Genomic DNA, 15,882 nt, shown 5'->3' with positions numbered 1-15,882 from the left:
CAGCAGGATGGATGGTTGGAGAAAACATATCTTTGTCACAACAGATCCGTTGACAAAAATAACATCAAATATGAAAAAGAGGGGAAAAAAAAATCCATTCCTGGAAGAAAAAAGTGTTGACTCCTTTCATTAATATACAAAGAACAGCAGGCTCAGTTTTCCAGCTGTGATGCAAGAATGCTTTGAGATAAACACTAATGTCAATATTTTCAGGGATACTAATATTTTCACTAGGCAAGAACGGGATTCCAAAGAGACTCTGGGCTCATGGGGGAGATTTACCTGCTGTCACAGTTCTAGTATTTGGTCATAAATGTGTCTGTCTTGTGTAGTAGCTGTCCCAAGACTTAAGGAGTTCATAATTTAAAGTATCCCCATTCATCATTTTGTCCACATTTTTAATTTCTAGTTTCTTCTACTGTACCTGTCTACTCATGGTATAATATTGTAAAGGCTTTTCTATTTTTGTTCCGTTATAGTGAGTTCTTCAAAAGAAGAGGGCCAACTGGGCAAGAGTCTGCAACAAAGAGAACTGCTGAAACATGAACAGTAAGTATTTTAAAAAAAAAAAAATTAGCCATTGCTTAACTGATGCAGTGCCAGAACAACCCTAAGTGCTGAAGGCTGTGTGACTATCCTTCACTGTTTAAATATGAGTTAAGCCTGAAAGCCCATTAGCAGTTGGCTAGAGCGCTTTATACAAAAGAAATCCAGTTAATGTGCTGCATGAGTTCAAGAGGTCCAGTTCATGGGCTGCTTCACTGAGTGAACCAAAGTACATTAAGCAGGAATGACGGGGACTTTCAGAAGACCAACTGAAGTCGCTGATGTGGATGCACCCACAATTTCCTGGCAGCAATTTGACTTCTTGGTGTATTTAGAAGTTGTTTATGCTCTTTGTTTTTCCCTTGTAACATTGATTTGTCTTTTTCCACTTTTAAGAAAACTTCTGGGGTTTCAAATAGTTGAATGACCTCCTAGATCAATTTGCACTTTAATGGTATATTTGCAGTGGTACAAGATAGCACAAAGATGAACTAGAAGACACTCAACCTAGCAAGTTCAGACAATGCAGAACACTTAGATTAACCACCCTGGTCCAGAAGTAGTAGAATTGGATGTGTCAAATAGTAAACCCTAATCCTGGGCCTAGACAAGGGCTGAGACCCAAGTTGTACCACACTTATATGCCTCAGAAAAGGGCAGTCTTACATCTCTAGCTGATGCCTTTGCAGGGCAAGGTCAGTTTTATCTACACATAATTTATACAAGAAACGAAACGGACATACCTATGTTGTCTTCTCACCATAACATTATTCTAAGAACAAAAATAGAACAGCTGAGGACAGTTCGTGTCTCCAAAGGAAAATTTTACAAGATTTTTGCTTAGGAATAAATGGATATATTCTTGGTGTGATGATTTACAAGAAGATTTGAAAATATTTCTTGTTTTCAGTTCTTCCTTTGATCAGTGGAAAATACTCACTAACAGTAAAGAAAAAGTTGCCACTGGTGGTGTAAGTATCACTAACGGAAAAGGCTTTGGCATATGTTTTTATAAAAATGTATTATTTTGCAGTTGCAGTTTTCTGTTTCTTGTTAAGGTTGCCTGACATCTCATTACTGAATTGAAAATAAATCTTACAGGTTTTTATCAAATTTTCAGTATGTAGTCTGAGATTTTCTATTTTGATCATCTGCTACTGGCTGTATTTTCATATGACATCTAGATCTAGTCTGTTTTGCATATTTCAGAAAGAAGAAGATTAAAAAAGCTTTTACCTCTGTTAGAAAAACATTCTGTCTGTCCTGCTTTTAGGAAGTTTAAATACCCATGTGCTGGAGCAGAGACTAGAAATTTTGCATGGTAATGCTGCTGCAGTATTGTTTTATGTTAGAAGCACGCTCTCTGCGGTCTCCATTAAAAAATTCTGCCAGTTGTTAGAAAGAGGGAAAAGAACAAGTGAAACAGTGTGGAGAAAGTAAAAACTTCCTGGGAAGGTATAGTTGAATTAAAATAAGAAGAAGGGGGAAGGGTGAAGAGGGGAAGAAAGTATGAGTTTCTAGCAAGATGGTAGAAATAGGCACTTGAAAAAAATGATTTTGCAGAAGAGACAAAAGAGTTTGTGCCAACTAGAGCTCATTTCACTCCAGACCCTGTAATGAAATCCAAGAGTATGTCATTATTCTGCTCCTACCAGTTCTACCTTTCAAGTGGCCTGCTGAGTTTGGCCCTATTAGTCCTCATCGACACTAAGGATCAGAACTTTCTCCTACTGATAATAATTTCCTTGGCTCCAGTAGCCCAGAGTGGCAGTTCTGAAGTTTCTAGTTCCAGTGATGAATAGAGTAAGATTTGCTTCATACAAACTGCCCAGGAATTGCACTCTTGTTTGTCTGTTTGGTTGGGGGTTTTGTTTTGTTTGTGTGTGTGTGTGTTTTGTATAATCTACATGTGTAAGTTTTTTTAAAATCTGACACTGGAAAGCATCACAAGCAACGTTGCCTGTGAGATGTTGTATTGAAGAGCAGAGTGTAGTGGGAGAGGAAACCTTTTTACGGTATGATTTTATATACCTAAATTATCAGATTTAATTAAGAAATTCTTTAGATTTATTCCAAATTTAATATATCCAAGTCCCATTATATAATGTGTATTTGCCTTCAACAATGATAATGATTTTCAGAGTAACTCCTTTTTTTATATGTTCTTTTTAAATATATATTTAGATGAAAATGTCAATTGTTTTGAAATACCTCCAAGCCTTCAACTGGCGATGGATGTGGCTAACCGTAGCTGCTTATTTAGGACAAAATGCACTAGCCATTGGACAAAATATATGGCTTAGCACCTGGACTGCAGAAACAGCAAAAGATAGTGATTTCACAGAATGGAAACAATCGCAAAACTATAAACTTCATATCTATGGACTTCTGGGATTCACGCAAGGCAAGGATGAGCATTTATGACTATTTTCTCACCATTTGCCAACTCTGATCTGCCTGAATGTGTACTAGTAAAGAAATAACACGGGTTGTTTCATAAACAGAACTGTATGCAACACAATATAATAGTTTAGCCTGGGGAGAGGAGAAGAGAGATACAGACACGTAGGAGAAAATGCTATTTAATTTTATGATACTTCTGTGAATTTTTGGAACATCCAAGTATAACCTAATGAAGTTATGTTGGCATCTCAGTGAGGAAGGAAATCACTGTTGATGTGTAGTAGCATGCTAGCGTGAAAGACTGAATTGCAGGAAAGACACACTTATGAAGTAATAAGATGTGTCTTATAAGATTTGTAAAACTAAGATATGAAGTGCAACTGTTGGACTGCTCACTGTGGTAGAAAACAGTGACAGAAACAAGCTCCAGCTCCATTTCCTCCCCAGCCATTCATACTGTTTTTTAATTTATCCATTCACAAGGTCTTCTTGTTTGCTGTGGTGCTTATGTGCTCACCAAGGGATCCCTGTCTGCTTCTCGGGCATTGCATCATCAGCTGTTAGACAATGTATTGCACCTTCCTCTTCAGCATTTTGAAACTAATCCAGTTGGTCAGATCATCAATAGATTCACAAAGGTAAAGGGAGAACTCACACATATTTTTCATTTTATGAATATGAGGCTTGAGTGACTACAGATTCAATTCCATCTAGTATTGTTGAAAAAATAAAGAGTTCAAAGTAAGTGAATGCAATATCTAGCAATAGAAAGCTGTTTCAGTGCATAAAAACTTAACTGTCTCAAGCTATTTTCTTAGAAAATCATCAAAACATGTTTTTAGTAGAAGTTGTATAGAACCTATCCAAGATCATTAGGAGGCCGTTCCTCGGAGACCATTCCTGCAGTGCAACAAGTTTACCAGTCCTAAACCTGATCTGTTTTTAAAAAACATATGTTTTTCTTCGATAGTACATTGCGTATCAGAATCAAATGTTATTGTCAGAATCAATTAATACATTAAATTCACATTCTCAGAGGTATATAGACTTAAAGTGAGTGTTATTTTCTATTTGTGTAGTGTTTTGGCCTTAATTGGAACCTCTAATACACATACAAGTGTTATTTACTATGACTTTAATACTTCCCACTCTCGTCGTAACTCGATTGTTGCAATGCATGACCAATTACTTCAAATACAGTGACTGTTAATGGCTGTGTTCTCTAGAAGACTGGTTGTGTAATACACTAAAAGATCAGTTGATTTAGGTTTCACTCAAGCCCCTAGTCTTTGGTAGCAATATATTATAAACTGAGTTTGAAAAAGATTTATCGTGCGCAGTAAGAGGTTAGTAATAATTCAGTATACTTCTAGAATTATTAACAGGAGTATACAAGAGTTAGGATATGAATTCCTAGCCTCCTTTTCAGTCTGATATGCTTTGTGTAAGCTAAGTAGTAGCGTAGCAAAATAGCAAGAGATGTCTCTTTTTGACTTCACGCACTCTGAGCCTGTTCTCTGACATACCATGGGTAGTCTAAAAGCTATTATGTCTATTTCACTTTTAGACAAATAATAATGATACATGAATACATTTCATTAGGATATAATTGGGGGATCCTACTAATTTTTATTGAAGATACTTTAGTTTGATTCCATTTTTAAAGGATGCTTTCTCAAAGTTTTTAGTAGAATTTACTCACAACATCTTGATTCTTCTGTGCATTGTTACAGGACTTATTTATAGTGGACATACGTTTCCATTACTACTTACGAACTTGGCTGAATTGTACACTAGATGTTATTGGAACCATTCTAGTTATCACATCTGCCTCACCATTATTCACAGTGGTAGTTATTCCCCTGGGATACTTTTATTTTACTATCCAAGTAAGTGCATTAAGCTTTTATAAGGGTTTCTAGATGTATGTGGATGAAATGTCCCAAACAATCGAGGACACAGGCTTAAATTACTCCTTACTGTGCAAAAGAAAAACCCCTAAGCATACATATATACAGAACACACCTGAAATTGCTTTCAGAAAAAATCTTTAGGCTTCTTAAAAGGAAATTAAATACTTCTTGAATATATCCTGTAATGCTTGGGAACTTTTAACAACTTATGTTTTTCTCTTTAGATTTTTCTTTTTCTTAGGAAGACACAATATTGATATGGATTCCACCAAGAAATTTGATGAAGTTACCTGAAAAAATGGGGTGTATATTACAGTGAAAGTTAAAGGTTGAAGGGTTACCCTAAAACAGCAGATGTAAAATAGAATGATTCCTAAACCACCTGTGCTATTTTTTGTCTAGACAGTCAGTCATGCTACTGAGAACCCCAAAAGTAATGTTTCAGAAAGGCTAATGGCAGCATTCCTGTTTCATGATGTTCAAAGTACGGTCTGAGACAAAAGATCTTAAAAGAGTCTTAAAATAAGGATATAGAGGAAGGAAAAGAGTGCCTGTATTCAGCGTATGCTAAGGAATTTTAATACAGACACCATTATATTGAAGAAATAAAGGTTGACTTTCATCTGAGAAAGAAGCGGAATGTTCTAATTTGAAAGTTTACACAGAAGTTTTAATTGGTTGTTACACACCTCTTGTGGTATAGCACATTTTCTATAGAATTTGGAAGTAACATTATCATATTTTAACCTTGCCAGTAATTTATACATTGCAGTTATGTCATCATTACAATGTTGGTGTGTCCCAAGAGACAGATTCTTTTTTTCTATACTGTTTGTGAACAGCTTTTCTTCTGTGTAGACACTTCCAACTTCTTCATATTCAAAATATACAGGAATTACTTAACAAGGTACTTAACTGGAAATAAATATGGCAAATATTTTAAACAACGTGAAAGAAACTGTAACAACTTAAAACGTCTGTTTTGTCTGTACTGTTTTATTAGCGATACTACATAGCGAGTTCACGACAAATTCGACGGCTAGCAGGAGCATCGCATTCTCCGGTGATCTCCCACTTCAGTGAGACTCTTGTAGGGCGATCAACAATTAGAGCATTTGGCCACCAAGAGAGATTCATTAGAAAAAATAATGATGTTGTGTATGAGAACTTAGTTTACTTCTACAACAATGTCATCTCAAACAGGTACTTTATAGCAGTTCTGCATGTGTGACTGAGACCACCTTCTGTAGAATTCCACAACTGTTTACCTTTAGTCAGAGTAAACCCACTGAGAAACAGAAGGACGAGCAATTTATATACCTGTCTTTGTAATGAATGCATAGATTATGTCTAAGCATGATGTCTAGGATGATTTCTTCTTTAAGTATCAGAAACTCTCAGGTTTATAGGAAATATGTGTATGCTGTCTGGGATGAGAATATTAAAAAAAGAAATAAAGGAGAAAAAAAAAAGTTTATCAATAGATCATGAGGATGGACTGTACAACATTTCAACTAACAGTTTCTCTTACAAGTTTATGAACAAATCACATTTGTATCTCAGTAGTTCATGTGGAAGTAACCTGGTGTATGTACCTAGAGGCACCAGGTGGGTCTTGAGAGTGCAGTCTTGGGTTTAAGGAAGTTAAGTCCATTTTCTCTCCTTCCTTTGTGATTCAGTTCAGTTACACGCAGAGATTAGCAAGGAGAAGATTTTCACTGCTGGTTTTCAGTCATATACCTGAATCTTTTCTAGATAGGAAAAGTAGGAAAGCAGTATGAGTGAAAGGAGCACTAGCCAGGAGTTGAGAGCGCTATATTTTGTTCTTAGCACTGCTACCAGTTCTAGATACATCATATTGCCTCCCCGGTCCATCTGTAAAATAGGAATGGTACTACTGATCTCTTTTGTAAAGTGGGTAAATTGCTAATACAATGATCTCAAAAAATCATTATATTACCAATATGTTCACTATATTATATATTAAAAAAAAAATATGTAGGTAATTCACTTTTTTCTTTGCCTTGATTTACTACAGGTGGCTATCTGTCAGGCTTGAATTTCTGGGAAATTTAATGGTGTTCTTTGCTGCACTGTTTGTAGTACTGGCTGGAAATACACTGAGTTCTTCTACAGTGGGTTTGTCAATATCCTATGCTCTAAATGTAAGTAATAGTATAAATTTTTTGCTGCTACCACATTGCATTTGAAAAGGGAACAATACATACAATGAAGCTGAGTAGGTGAATATACATGGTGGCATCAAGGAAACTAAATCCCATGGGCAGAACAGAGTTTTCCTTTGACTGCCATTAAATCTGGGAAGCCTCACGTTCATTTTCCACTTCTGAATTTAGATTAAATAGTACTTATTAAAACATATTTAAAAAACAAGTTAATGAAACTAGGTATGGTTTATTTTTAAGTTTTTTGTTAAACCAAATAAGAAGCCTAATCATGTACAACTGTTCTTCATATTTGCTTTCTTGTTCTTGTTCACTTACTGAATGTTATGTAAGAATGCTTACTTAAAAGTTAAATAAGACCATTTACTTTGGCATTAACGTTGTAAAAGTAATATGTGAGAGCCATGTCTGAAACATGTCTTGGAGTAAGGTAAACTATTGATAAGTTACTAGTTAAAATAAATCTTAAGTATTATGTATACACAAACTAAGCATCCTAGTTTCTTTAATCTTGTGATATTTAGGAGTCTGGTGGTGTCCAGATTTTCACTGTGCTAAGTGCTTCAGAAACACAGCTGACAGATTCCAATGACTAAAAATTCAAAAAAATACATAGACGATTACCTGTCATGGCATATCCACATCACCCCCAACTCGTGAGAGTTTGATAGGACAATCTCCTTTATATCATTGTATACTTGATGGTGACAGTCACAGGTACTGCACCTTCATCTGATGTCAAATCGACACCATTCTTTATTTAGTTACATACAGCATCTCAAAATGGTTGACTCTAAGAATTCTTTTGATGCACTTCTTTCCTATAGAAGTGGGAATATTTAACCACAGAATTGGTACCATGGAAGTGGTACCAATTCTGTCTGCAGAAGCATTCCCAATGCTTGAAGATGACAAATTTGGCAGACATGGTAGACCAAATACATGCCTCCGTTACAAATTCTTTGTTCTGTATTGCTAGCTTACTTTACGTAGGGAACGGTGCAATGATGTGCCCACAATATGAGCCATATATGTTTTTCCTTTCAACATATCATACAATTACTGTATACTTTCTGTTCATCCTGAAGTAGCTTCAGATTTCTGGAGCTGTTATGTCCATTGGGCAGTCTGAAAGCAGACAAGAAGCGCTCAGAGGAACGCTGAGATCAGTGATTTTCTAAGTGATAGTTCATTTGGCGTGCCATCACTTTCTGTACACTTTTTGGCTTCTGTGAATAAGTGTCCAGCTTATGAGATGATTAAATTCAGGGTAAGTTTTGAAATCAGTATGCTGTATTTTAGTAGAGTCAGTTTTTTACGTTCTACAATGCAACTATTTCCTCAGATAATTCAGAGTCTAAATTTTTGGGTGCGTAAAGCATGTGAAATCGAGACCAATGCAGTTTCAATTGAAAGAATCTGTGAATATGCAAAAATGGATAAAGAGGTGAGCATTCTTCTTGAAATGGTGAGCATTCTTGAATATTTAATTTATATGCATAGAAAATTACTAACTTAGATTGACTTTAATATTGGTGAGTGGTAATAGCAGGTTATAATTTGTTATTAAATACTTTATCTTTTCTTTTTACATGGAGAACAATATGTAGCTTCTTCATTACATTTATAGTCATAGCAGTTTTATTCCTATTTTGACCAGTAAATTTCTTGGCATCATCCTTAGCAATAGATTTTGTAGTAAGACTGATGCAGCTACGGCTCAGGTGAACTCTCTGTGCTATATGCAACCAAGAGGAGCATTTTAAGAGGGGAAAAGAGGCTTGTCAGACCGCTACTCATGTCTGCAGAAGCGTTTGTTTCAAACTGATTTGCCTTGGTTATTGTGCCTTTCTGAAAGTAGTGTCCGTGTCAAGTATGGAGGCATAAAAGCCTTGGTCTGTCTCAGAAAAAAGACTCTCTTCTACTTCTTCATTCTCTTTTACCATTCCCCCATGTTTATGTTTCTTAACCCTTGTTCACATCTTTCAGTTCTCTCCTACTCTGCTTCTTAAAACAAAATGTTTCTCATAAAATATGCATTTTAAATGTCTGGGGGATTAGGCATCAGATTAAATTCAGTTCCTGCCAATTGATGGAACAGATACCAGACTATTAGCAACTACTCAGTTAAACTGAGCTTACTTTTTTTAATGGATGTATAAGATGTTAAAAAAAACGCAACACAAGCCGAACACAAAATCCTTAAAAAAAACAGTTGGAATGTTTCTGCCCAGTGTTCATGAAAGTAAGTTCTCCTTCCCTTATATTGCATTGGAATTATCCTAAACTTGCTGTAATTTTTAAAGATAGATAGATAGATATTTTTCCTAATGTTTTTATTAACTTGTAACATTTTTACTGTAATATAATGAGATAACAATGGTTTTACTCCAGGAACCATGGATAATGTCAAAAAGACCACCAGTGGGGTGGCCCGATAAAGGAATAATAGAGTTTGTTAACTACAAGGCTCAGTACAGGAAGGATCTTGGTTTAGCCCTGAATGATGTCTCTTTTAAGACACGGAGTAAAGAGAAGGTAATGTATATAATAAGAATAAATCAGAGGTATAAAATTGTGTTTCCCAACTTTCTACTTAAAGAAATTTTCATATGATTCATATCCAATACTCGATATAGCAAGATGATGTTGAACAGGGAAGATGTTAAGTGGATAAGACATTAAAAAAATGAGAAAAGGAAGAGTATTTTGTCCTGCTATGTGGAAATTCTTACCTCTGTAAGAAACTGAGGTAATGTTTTATGAATTTGGCAGTTTTAAGGAAGATCCGAATTAAACCTCTTGTCCACTGTGCTGAATATATATATGTAGAGAAATACGCTGCCAGATTAGTGCTAATGAACTTTGGGTTTGGGATCGAGGAACACCAAGTGAGACCTAGTTTACAGTCATTGGTTTGAGCTGAGGAGTGCTAGAGAAAAGGGAGGGGAAATGGGAAGGATTCCCACTGAACCAGACATAGACTGTACAGTTTCTGAGGGGGGACTGTGATTGAGTCACATGTTCCAAAAGTGAGTTTTAAGCAGTTTTATCCACCTATTGCATGTTAGTGAAAGAAACCCAGGTTTTGAACTGAAAGTTGAAACTGAATTCACTAATCATTTTTTCATATAGAATATGCAGCGTGGAAAGTTACAGGCTTTATCAGAAAACTTTCTGTTTCAGATTGGAATTGTTGGAAGAACAGGAGCTGGTAAATCAACACTCACAAATTGCTTGTTTAGAGTTCTAGAGGGATCTGAAGGCAAAATAATTATTGATGGAATTGATATATCAACTATTGGACTCCATGACCTACGTGGAAATCTTAACATTATTCCACAGGTGAGAGTGTTTTAGCGAGAACTTTTTTTTTTTAGAAATGATAACCCCAAAGTCCACAGGCTGCCAAGAGACAGAGGCATAAAACTGCAATAGAATTTTACTGATCTTTGAAGGCTCTGTGATGGCTTCTCATGTTTTAGAATTGAATTTTTTAGAATCTTAGCTATTTGATTAGACAGTAATCTTTAGTGCAGCTGACATAATGCTATCCTGAAAAATGTCACAACTGCGTGTTGGCAGTTATATGGAAGAAGCCTCAAAACAGGGAAACCACAAGTAGGACATTAGGTTTTATTATGCCAGGTTTAGTTTAACAGTCTTATCTAGAATAACTCATGTTCTCCAGAATCTGTTTGTGTGTAGTAGCTACATATGGTGTTTTCAAGTCCCACCTGAAGGCAAAAATATTTTAAAATTACTCTAATTATGTCTGAAGAATGTAGGCAATAAAGGGGTGTGTGCACGAATCAAGTAATATGTATTTAAATTTATCTGCTATCGTCTGTCATGTGAAGCTGTCCCTGCTTAGTTCAGAACAGGGCAGGAAGCTGAAGGTTGGTTCCCATATCATTAGGATTGTGTTTGTGCTGGTAAACTGATTTCCATTGAAATGCTCTGGTGTAGAGTAAAACCTAGACTGCAGATTTAATGGTCACCTGAAGACTGTGCGTGTTCCCTGAATGCCATTCATAAAACTGTTTTTGTGCATGGGTGATGTTGACATCACTTATAATAAATTTATCTGACCTTTTCTAAAGGAAGGTCTAGGTTTTTTTCTAGCTCTTCTGGAGCTCTAACCCTGGTGATATTTCCTGTGTGTCTCTACCATAGACTGAGCATGGAGACAAGGCTAATATTTAAACCAAAATAGCTTGGATCTTTCCAAGAATGAGCTGAATAGAAAAAAATCTTTCAAATCCTTGGCTGCTTTTCCTTTGTGAAATATATTTGCTCTGGGGGATGATAAATTTACAGTTTTTGATACAACTTTTTGGGTCAGAAATGGCAATACTAAACCAAATTTGTTTACGCTGCAGGACTTCAAAACACAATTCATACATGCTCAGTTGTAGCATTTTTCTTGTTTTAAAGCAGCTAATACTCTACAAATCTGCACAGTGTTTAACAGTTGTAAATTACGCAGTATTTTCTCAACTGCAGTTGCAGGTCTGATTTACTGTGGATGGCGCATATTGGATCCATATCTGGGCAACTAAATTGAGAGAGGTACAGGAAAGTTCAGTCAACTAACCAGCTGGGATCAGACAAGGAAACTAGAACTGGAAGGGCAGAAAAATGGCGACTGGAGCTTGTGGAGAGTAGGTGGAGTCTGGAGTGTTGAACTGTGTAGGTCAGGAGAATGAAACTGGATGAAAATAAAAGTCTGGCACAGAAAAAAGGGCATGGCAAGATGCCAAAGCTTTCACTGTGCACATACCTTTTTGGATCAGTCAAATATATCTCATACAAACAGTTTTTAACAATCATATTAAAGTACAGATTTGCAAATTACTTTAATGACATTCTAATGCAAGTAACATGAAGTTTAAACAAGATCTCATACTATTTTAGCAGTCCTTTTTGGTCCCCTAGTACCCTCAAAGTTATCACTGTTCTGCTTGCATGTAACTTGCTAGTGAATGTTGTTGGCCTTTTACAGTCTACCTTTTGGGTCACAGCCACTGTGACTGCACTTAGCAAGGTGTCTCTTCGCTGCCTCTAAAAACATCAGTTCTGTTTATAAATCTGTGCAGATACTCATATGTTGTCAAGTACTGACTTCTTAAATTTGACTTTTTAAGAAAAAGATTTTTGTGTGCATCCAAAAAAAGTGTATAGACTTAACTACTAATTCTTGTTTCTACAGTCATAAGTGCTGGATGTGACCTATATGCATCCTGGCATGTACTAGTCTACCTGTACTTTTCCAGACATTCCCAGTTGTATTCAGTGCACAGAAGCTTGTGATGCTCATTTATGCAGTAATTGCTTTTGTTCTTATTGCTGAGTATGTCACCTTTCCTGTAGAAAATCAATGATATTTGACTTACAATCATAGCATTCTAATTTTTCTTAACAGTGCTCATGACTGTAGTATCCAGTGCTTTACAAACTTGACAACAGTAATAATTCATTTGTTGTTGCAGTTGCAAGGTGCTGGGCAGGTCTTTAGTCAGCCATAGAACTGGTAGCACAGAGAATGCATGAGAAATCTTTTGCTCTTTACATTTCACCTTAATGAAGAAACTGAGCACACTGAGATCCCACGTGATTTTCGTCTTCTCATCCACCAGCTCCAAAATGTTACAATTTCCCTTGCAAAGCTTTATTTCCAAAGTTATTTGTCCCAGTTCCCTATGTTAATGTAAGGATTTGTGGCAGACGGTTTTAGGTTTGTGTTGGAATTGTGCACTCACGTTCTGCTGTTGTTTAGGATCCTGTCTTGTTTTCTGGGACAGTACAGTCAAATTTGGATCCACTTGGAAAACACTCTGATCTTGAACTGTGGGAGGTACTGGAACTGTGTGACTTAAAGGATTTTGTCCAGTCACTCCCAAAGAAGCTCCTTCATGAGATTTCAGAAGGCGGGGAAAATCTCAGGTACATAAACAAGAACATGCTATTGCAGGTATTTTCTAGTACTGTAAAACTAAGTGTTCCTTCCAGAGAATTTACTTCAGAAAGTATCAGTACAACAATGACACTTCTCCTGTCATTCTAAGTAGAATTATTCTGGTAGTATGAGCTTCTCTGAGGTAGCCAACTGGTCACAACTGTATAGAGTCCTGTGGCCTGTGCTGTAGGGGAAGCCAAGGAAGTAGACTATTTTCAGCTCAAGTAGGTGTAAAGGCAGGGGGCTGGGCACAGTGCACACACCACCTAATTAGATTTGGTTAGAAAAATGCTCATTTATTAAAATTATAAACAAACCCCAAACAAACCAACAAAACATAACAAAACAAAAAACCACCAAACCTGGAAAGAAGGCCAAACTGCAGAGAGCTTATTCCTTTGCTTTATTTGCTTAGGCAGAGCAACTCATTTTTTCCGTGTAAAACATTAACCTGTAGTTATGTAGGAAGAGTGACACTTGCAATGAAAGGACTCTAAGCTCTAGGAGACAAATACGGAAGCTTTCAGCAGCAAAGGGGCAGGTCCCAAGTGGAGTGTACTGAATATCAACTTGAATTTTTTTCACAGATCATTTTCAGGAGGAAGTTTCTAGAAGGCGTACACCACAGCTAACATATGGGACTATCCAAACTTTTACACTGAACATTATTAAAAAGTGGTTTAGCATTCAGTCTGGCTTATTCCGAGTCCCCATTATAATGTGAATATAGAAACTGAAGGCAAGACTAGGTTTACACTACAAAGTTCAACCATAGGTTTTTAAGAGTCACACCTTAACTATTACTGGTATGCTGAGCAAGAAGAAATCAAAACTTCTGAAACAAAATGAACATATTTCACTAGTCTTTTCAGAAGTATGAAGTATTGTTAAGAAAGATAGAACAGGTAGGCTCCACAGTAATCCCAGCATTACATTGCTCTCCCCTCCTCAGTGTGCCTGACCTGACCTTCTCAAATGTATTTTTAACAGTGTTGGGCAGAGACAGCTGGTCTGTCTGGCCCGTGTTTTGTTACGAAAGACAAAAATCCTGGTCCTGGATGAGGCGACAGCTTCTGTTGACATGGAAACAGATAACTTGGTGCAGTCCACCATCAAAAGAGAGTTTTACAACTGCACAATATTAACTATAGCCCACAGGTTACATACAGTCATGGATTCAGAGAGGTATGTATGTTTTGGTAAGCCATTTTAAAAATAAATAGTTTATATAAATGTATCAGTTTTCAGACTTAATACATTTTTATGCTCCATTGCTTTTCACTGTAGTATCTTTGTATCTGTACAATCCAAGGTATCACAAAAAACTTGAGTGTCAATCTTAATTCAATATCGATAACCTGTGTTCTCTTTCCCCCTTCTGGTTACAGAATAAATTTAATATTTTTCCTGTTAAGGTCCAGGTATAAGCTTCTATTAAGACCATTTAATTCTCTAGAGTACATGGACTATACTGTAGCATTTTTACCAATTAAGCAAAAATACCATTTCCAAAAGGCTTTCTTAATATAGGAGTTCCTAGCTTTAGAAACCAATGAATTACCCAGTGCAATGATATTTTTTCTAAATAAGAGTTCCCGTTATCCAAACGTATCTGTATTAGGACTGGAAAATATGGTTGAAGACCTGATTTTTCTTTTCCTGTGATCTTTCTGCTTTTTCACTGTAGAGTGCTTGTTCTGGACACAGGAAGGATTCTAGAATATGATACACCGCATAATTTGTTACAAGGAAAAGGTGCCTTTTCTGAAATGGTTGCAGAGGCTGGGATAAGAAGATAAAGAAAACTAATGAATGAATTCTTAATGAAGACGAGAATTCCTTACTCCAGTAAACACTCAAGGGATATTGGGCATTCCACATATATATGGAATATTTTATATTCCGAATAAAATAACTAGCTTACTCAGAAGCTCCTCTCAGCATTGCTGTTTACTACAACTATAATCTGTGTATATTGATCAGGTTTCTTAAAATAACTTTCTGATTTTATACAAATCACTTATTTTGATCATATTGGCACTGGAACAACATAATGAAGCAGTAGTTTTCATGGCATATTTTAACTGTTGCACTGGTAAAAACCGATTGAAAAATAAATCTTGCTGTTCACACACTGTTTTTAATTTAAAAAATAGAACTTAATTAAGTTGCTCTGACATTATTCCCATTTAGTTAATACATTCTTATTATGATTGCAAATTCATAAAAAAACAAAACTGTTTATTGTGTGAACATACAGGCAGATGTCACTTGGTGCTGGATTTTAGGGCATGCATATTTGCGTGTATACTTAGGTAATTCTTGAGGCAATAAACTTATAACATTAAGTTAATTTTCCTTTTGTCCTTGTGATTTCTGAAGAACTGAATAATTATTTCAAATAACTGAAAAAATATGTCAAATAACTGAAAACCATGTCTTATGTATCTAATTGAGCATTACAAAATTGCATTGTTAAAGGATCCCAGAAAAGTGGAGTCAGGTGCAGGTCTCTCTTTGCTAGTAGATTTTAATGCAAACCTGAGTACTAATTACAGCAGCAGGACAGGTTATGTACATTTACTGAAAGTGTCAGTTAAACCTGCCTATGCTTCTGCAGGCCACAAATATTAATTTTCATTTTTATTACAGTTCCTAAAACTCTTCAAATTTAATACCAACTCAATCTATGCAATCTTATTTTCAAAAACTGAGAAGATCCCCATCAACTGCTTAAAAAAACCCAAATAACAAACCCCAAGTACATGAATAAAGTTTCAGGCTACGGCCCTGTTATATTACTTCAATATTCACACCTGGTTAATGTCAAGTAGGATCCTAATTTCTTGCCTGATAGCAAGCAACCCATATTTGC

The 15,882-nt window shown here is 36.0% G+C and overlaps 1 protein-coding gene across 1 annotated transcript in view; it reads left to right on the top strand.

Moving 5' to 3' along the window:
• LOC104285416 (multidrug resistance-associated protein 1-like) overlaps positions 1-14,806 on the top strand; it is a gene marked incomplete at its 5' end in the record, with an annotated part of 36,244 nt that extends 21,438 nt beyond the window's left edge. The window contains 13 exons of the mRNA XM_009883870.1: positions 480-549; positions 1,457-1,517; positions 2,731-2,950; positions 3,433-3,587; positions 4,683-4,838; positions 5,866-6,065; positions 6,901-7,027; positions 8,394-8,495; positions 9,443-9,586; positions 10,235-10,393; positions 12,828-12,994; positions 13,998-14,192; positions 14,695-14,806. Of these exons, the coding sequence (XP_009882172.1) occupies positions 480-549; positions 1,457-1,517; positions 2,731-2,950; positions 3,433-3,587; positions 4,683-4,838; positions 5,866-6,065; positions 6,901-7,027; positions 8,394-8,495; positions 9,443-9,586; positions 10,235-10,393; positions 12,828-12,994; positions 13,998-14,192; positions 14,695-14,806 (1,868 nt within the window). The remainder of the gene's footprint in view (positions 1-479; positions 550-1,456; positions 1,518-2,730; positions 2,951-3,432; positions 3,588-4,682; positions 4,839-5,865; positions 6,066-6,900; positions 7,028-8,393; positions 8,496-9,442; positions 9,587-10,234; positions 10,394-12,827; positions 12,995-13,997; positions 14,193-14,694) is intronic.
• Positions 14,807-15,882: the final 1,076 nt, after the last annotated feature.

This window comes from Charadrius vociferus, unplaced genomic scaffold (assembly GCF_000708025.1).
Source record: "Charadrius vociferus isolate BGI_N301 unplaced genomic scaffold, ASM70802v2 scaffold414, whole genome shotgun sequence".
Taxonomy (NCBI): Eukaryota; Metazoa; Chordata; class Aves; order Charadriiformes; family Charadriidae; genus Charadrius; species Charadrius vociferus.
The sequence above is the reverse complement of the archived record's forward strand: the minus strand, read 5'-3'. Positions and strand labels throughout refer to the sequence as shown.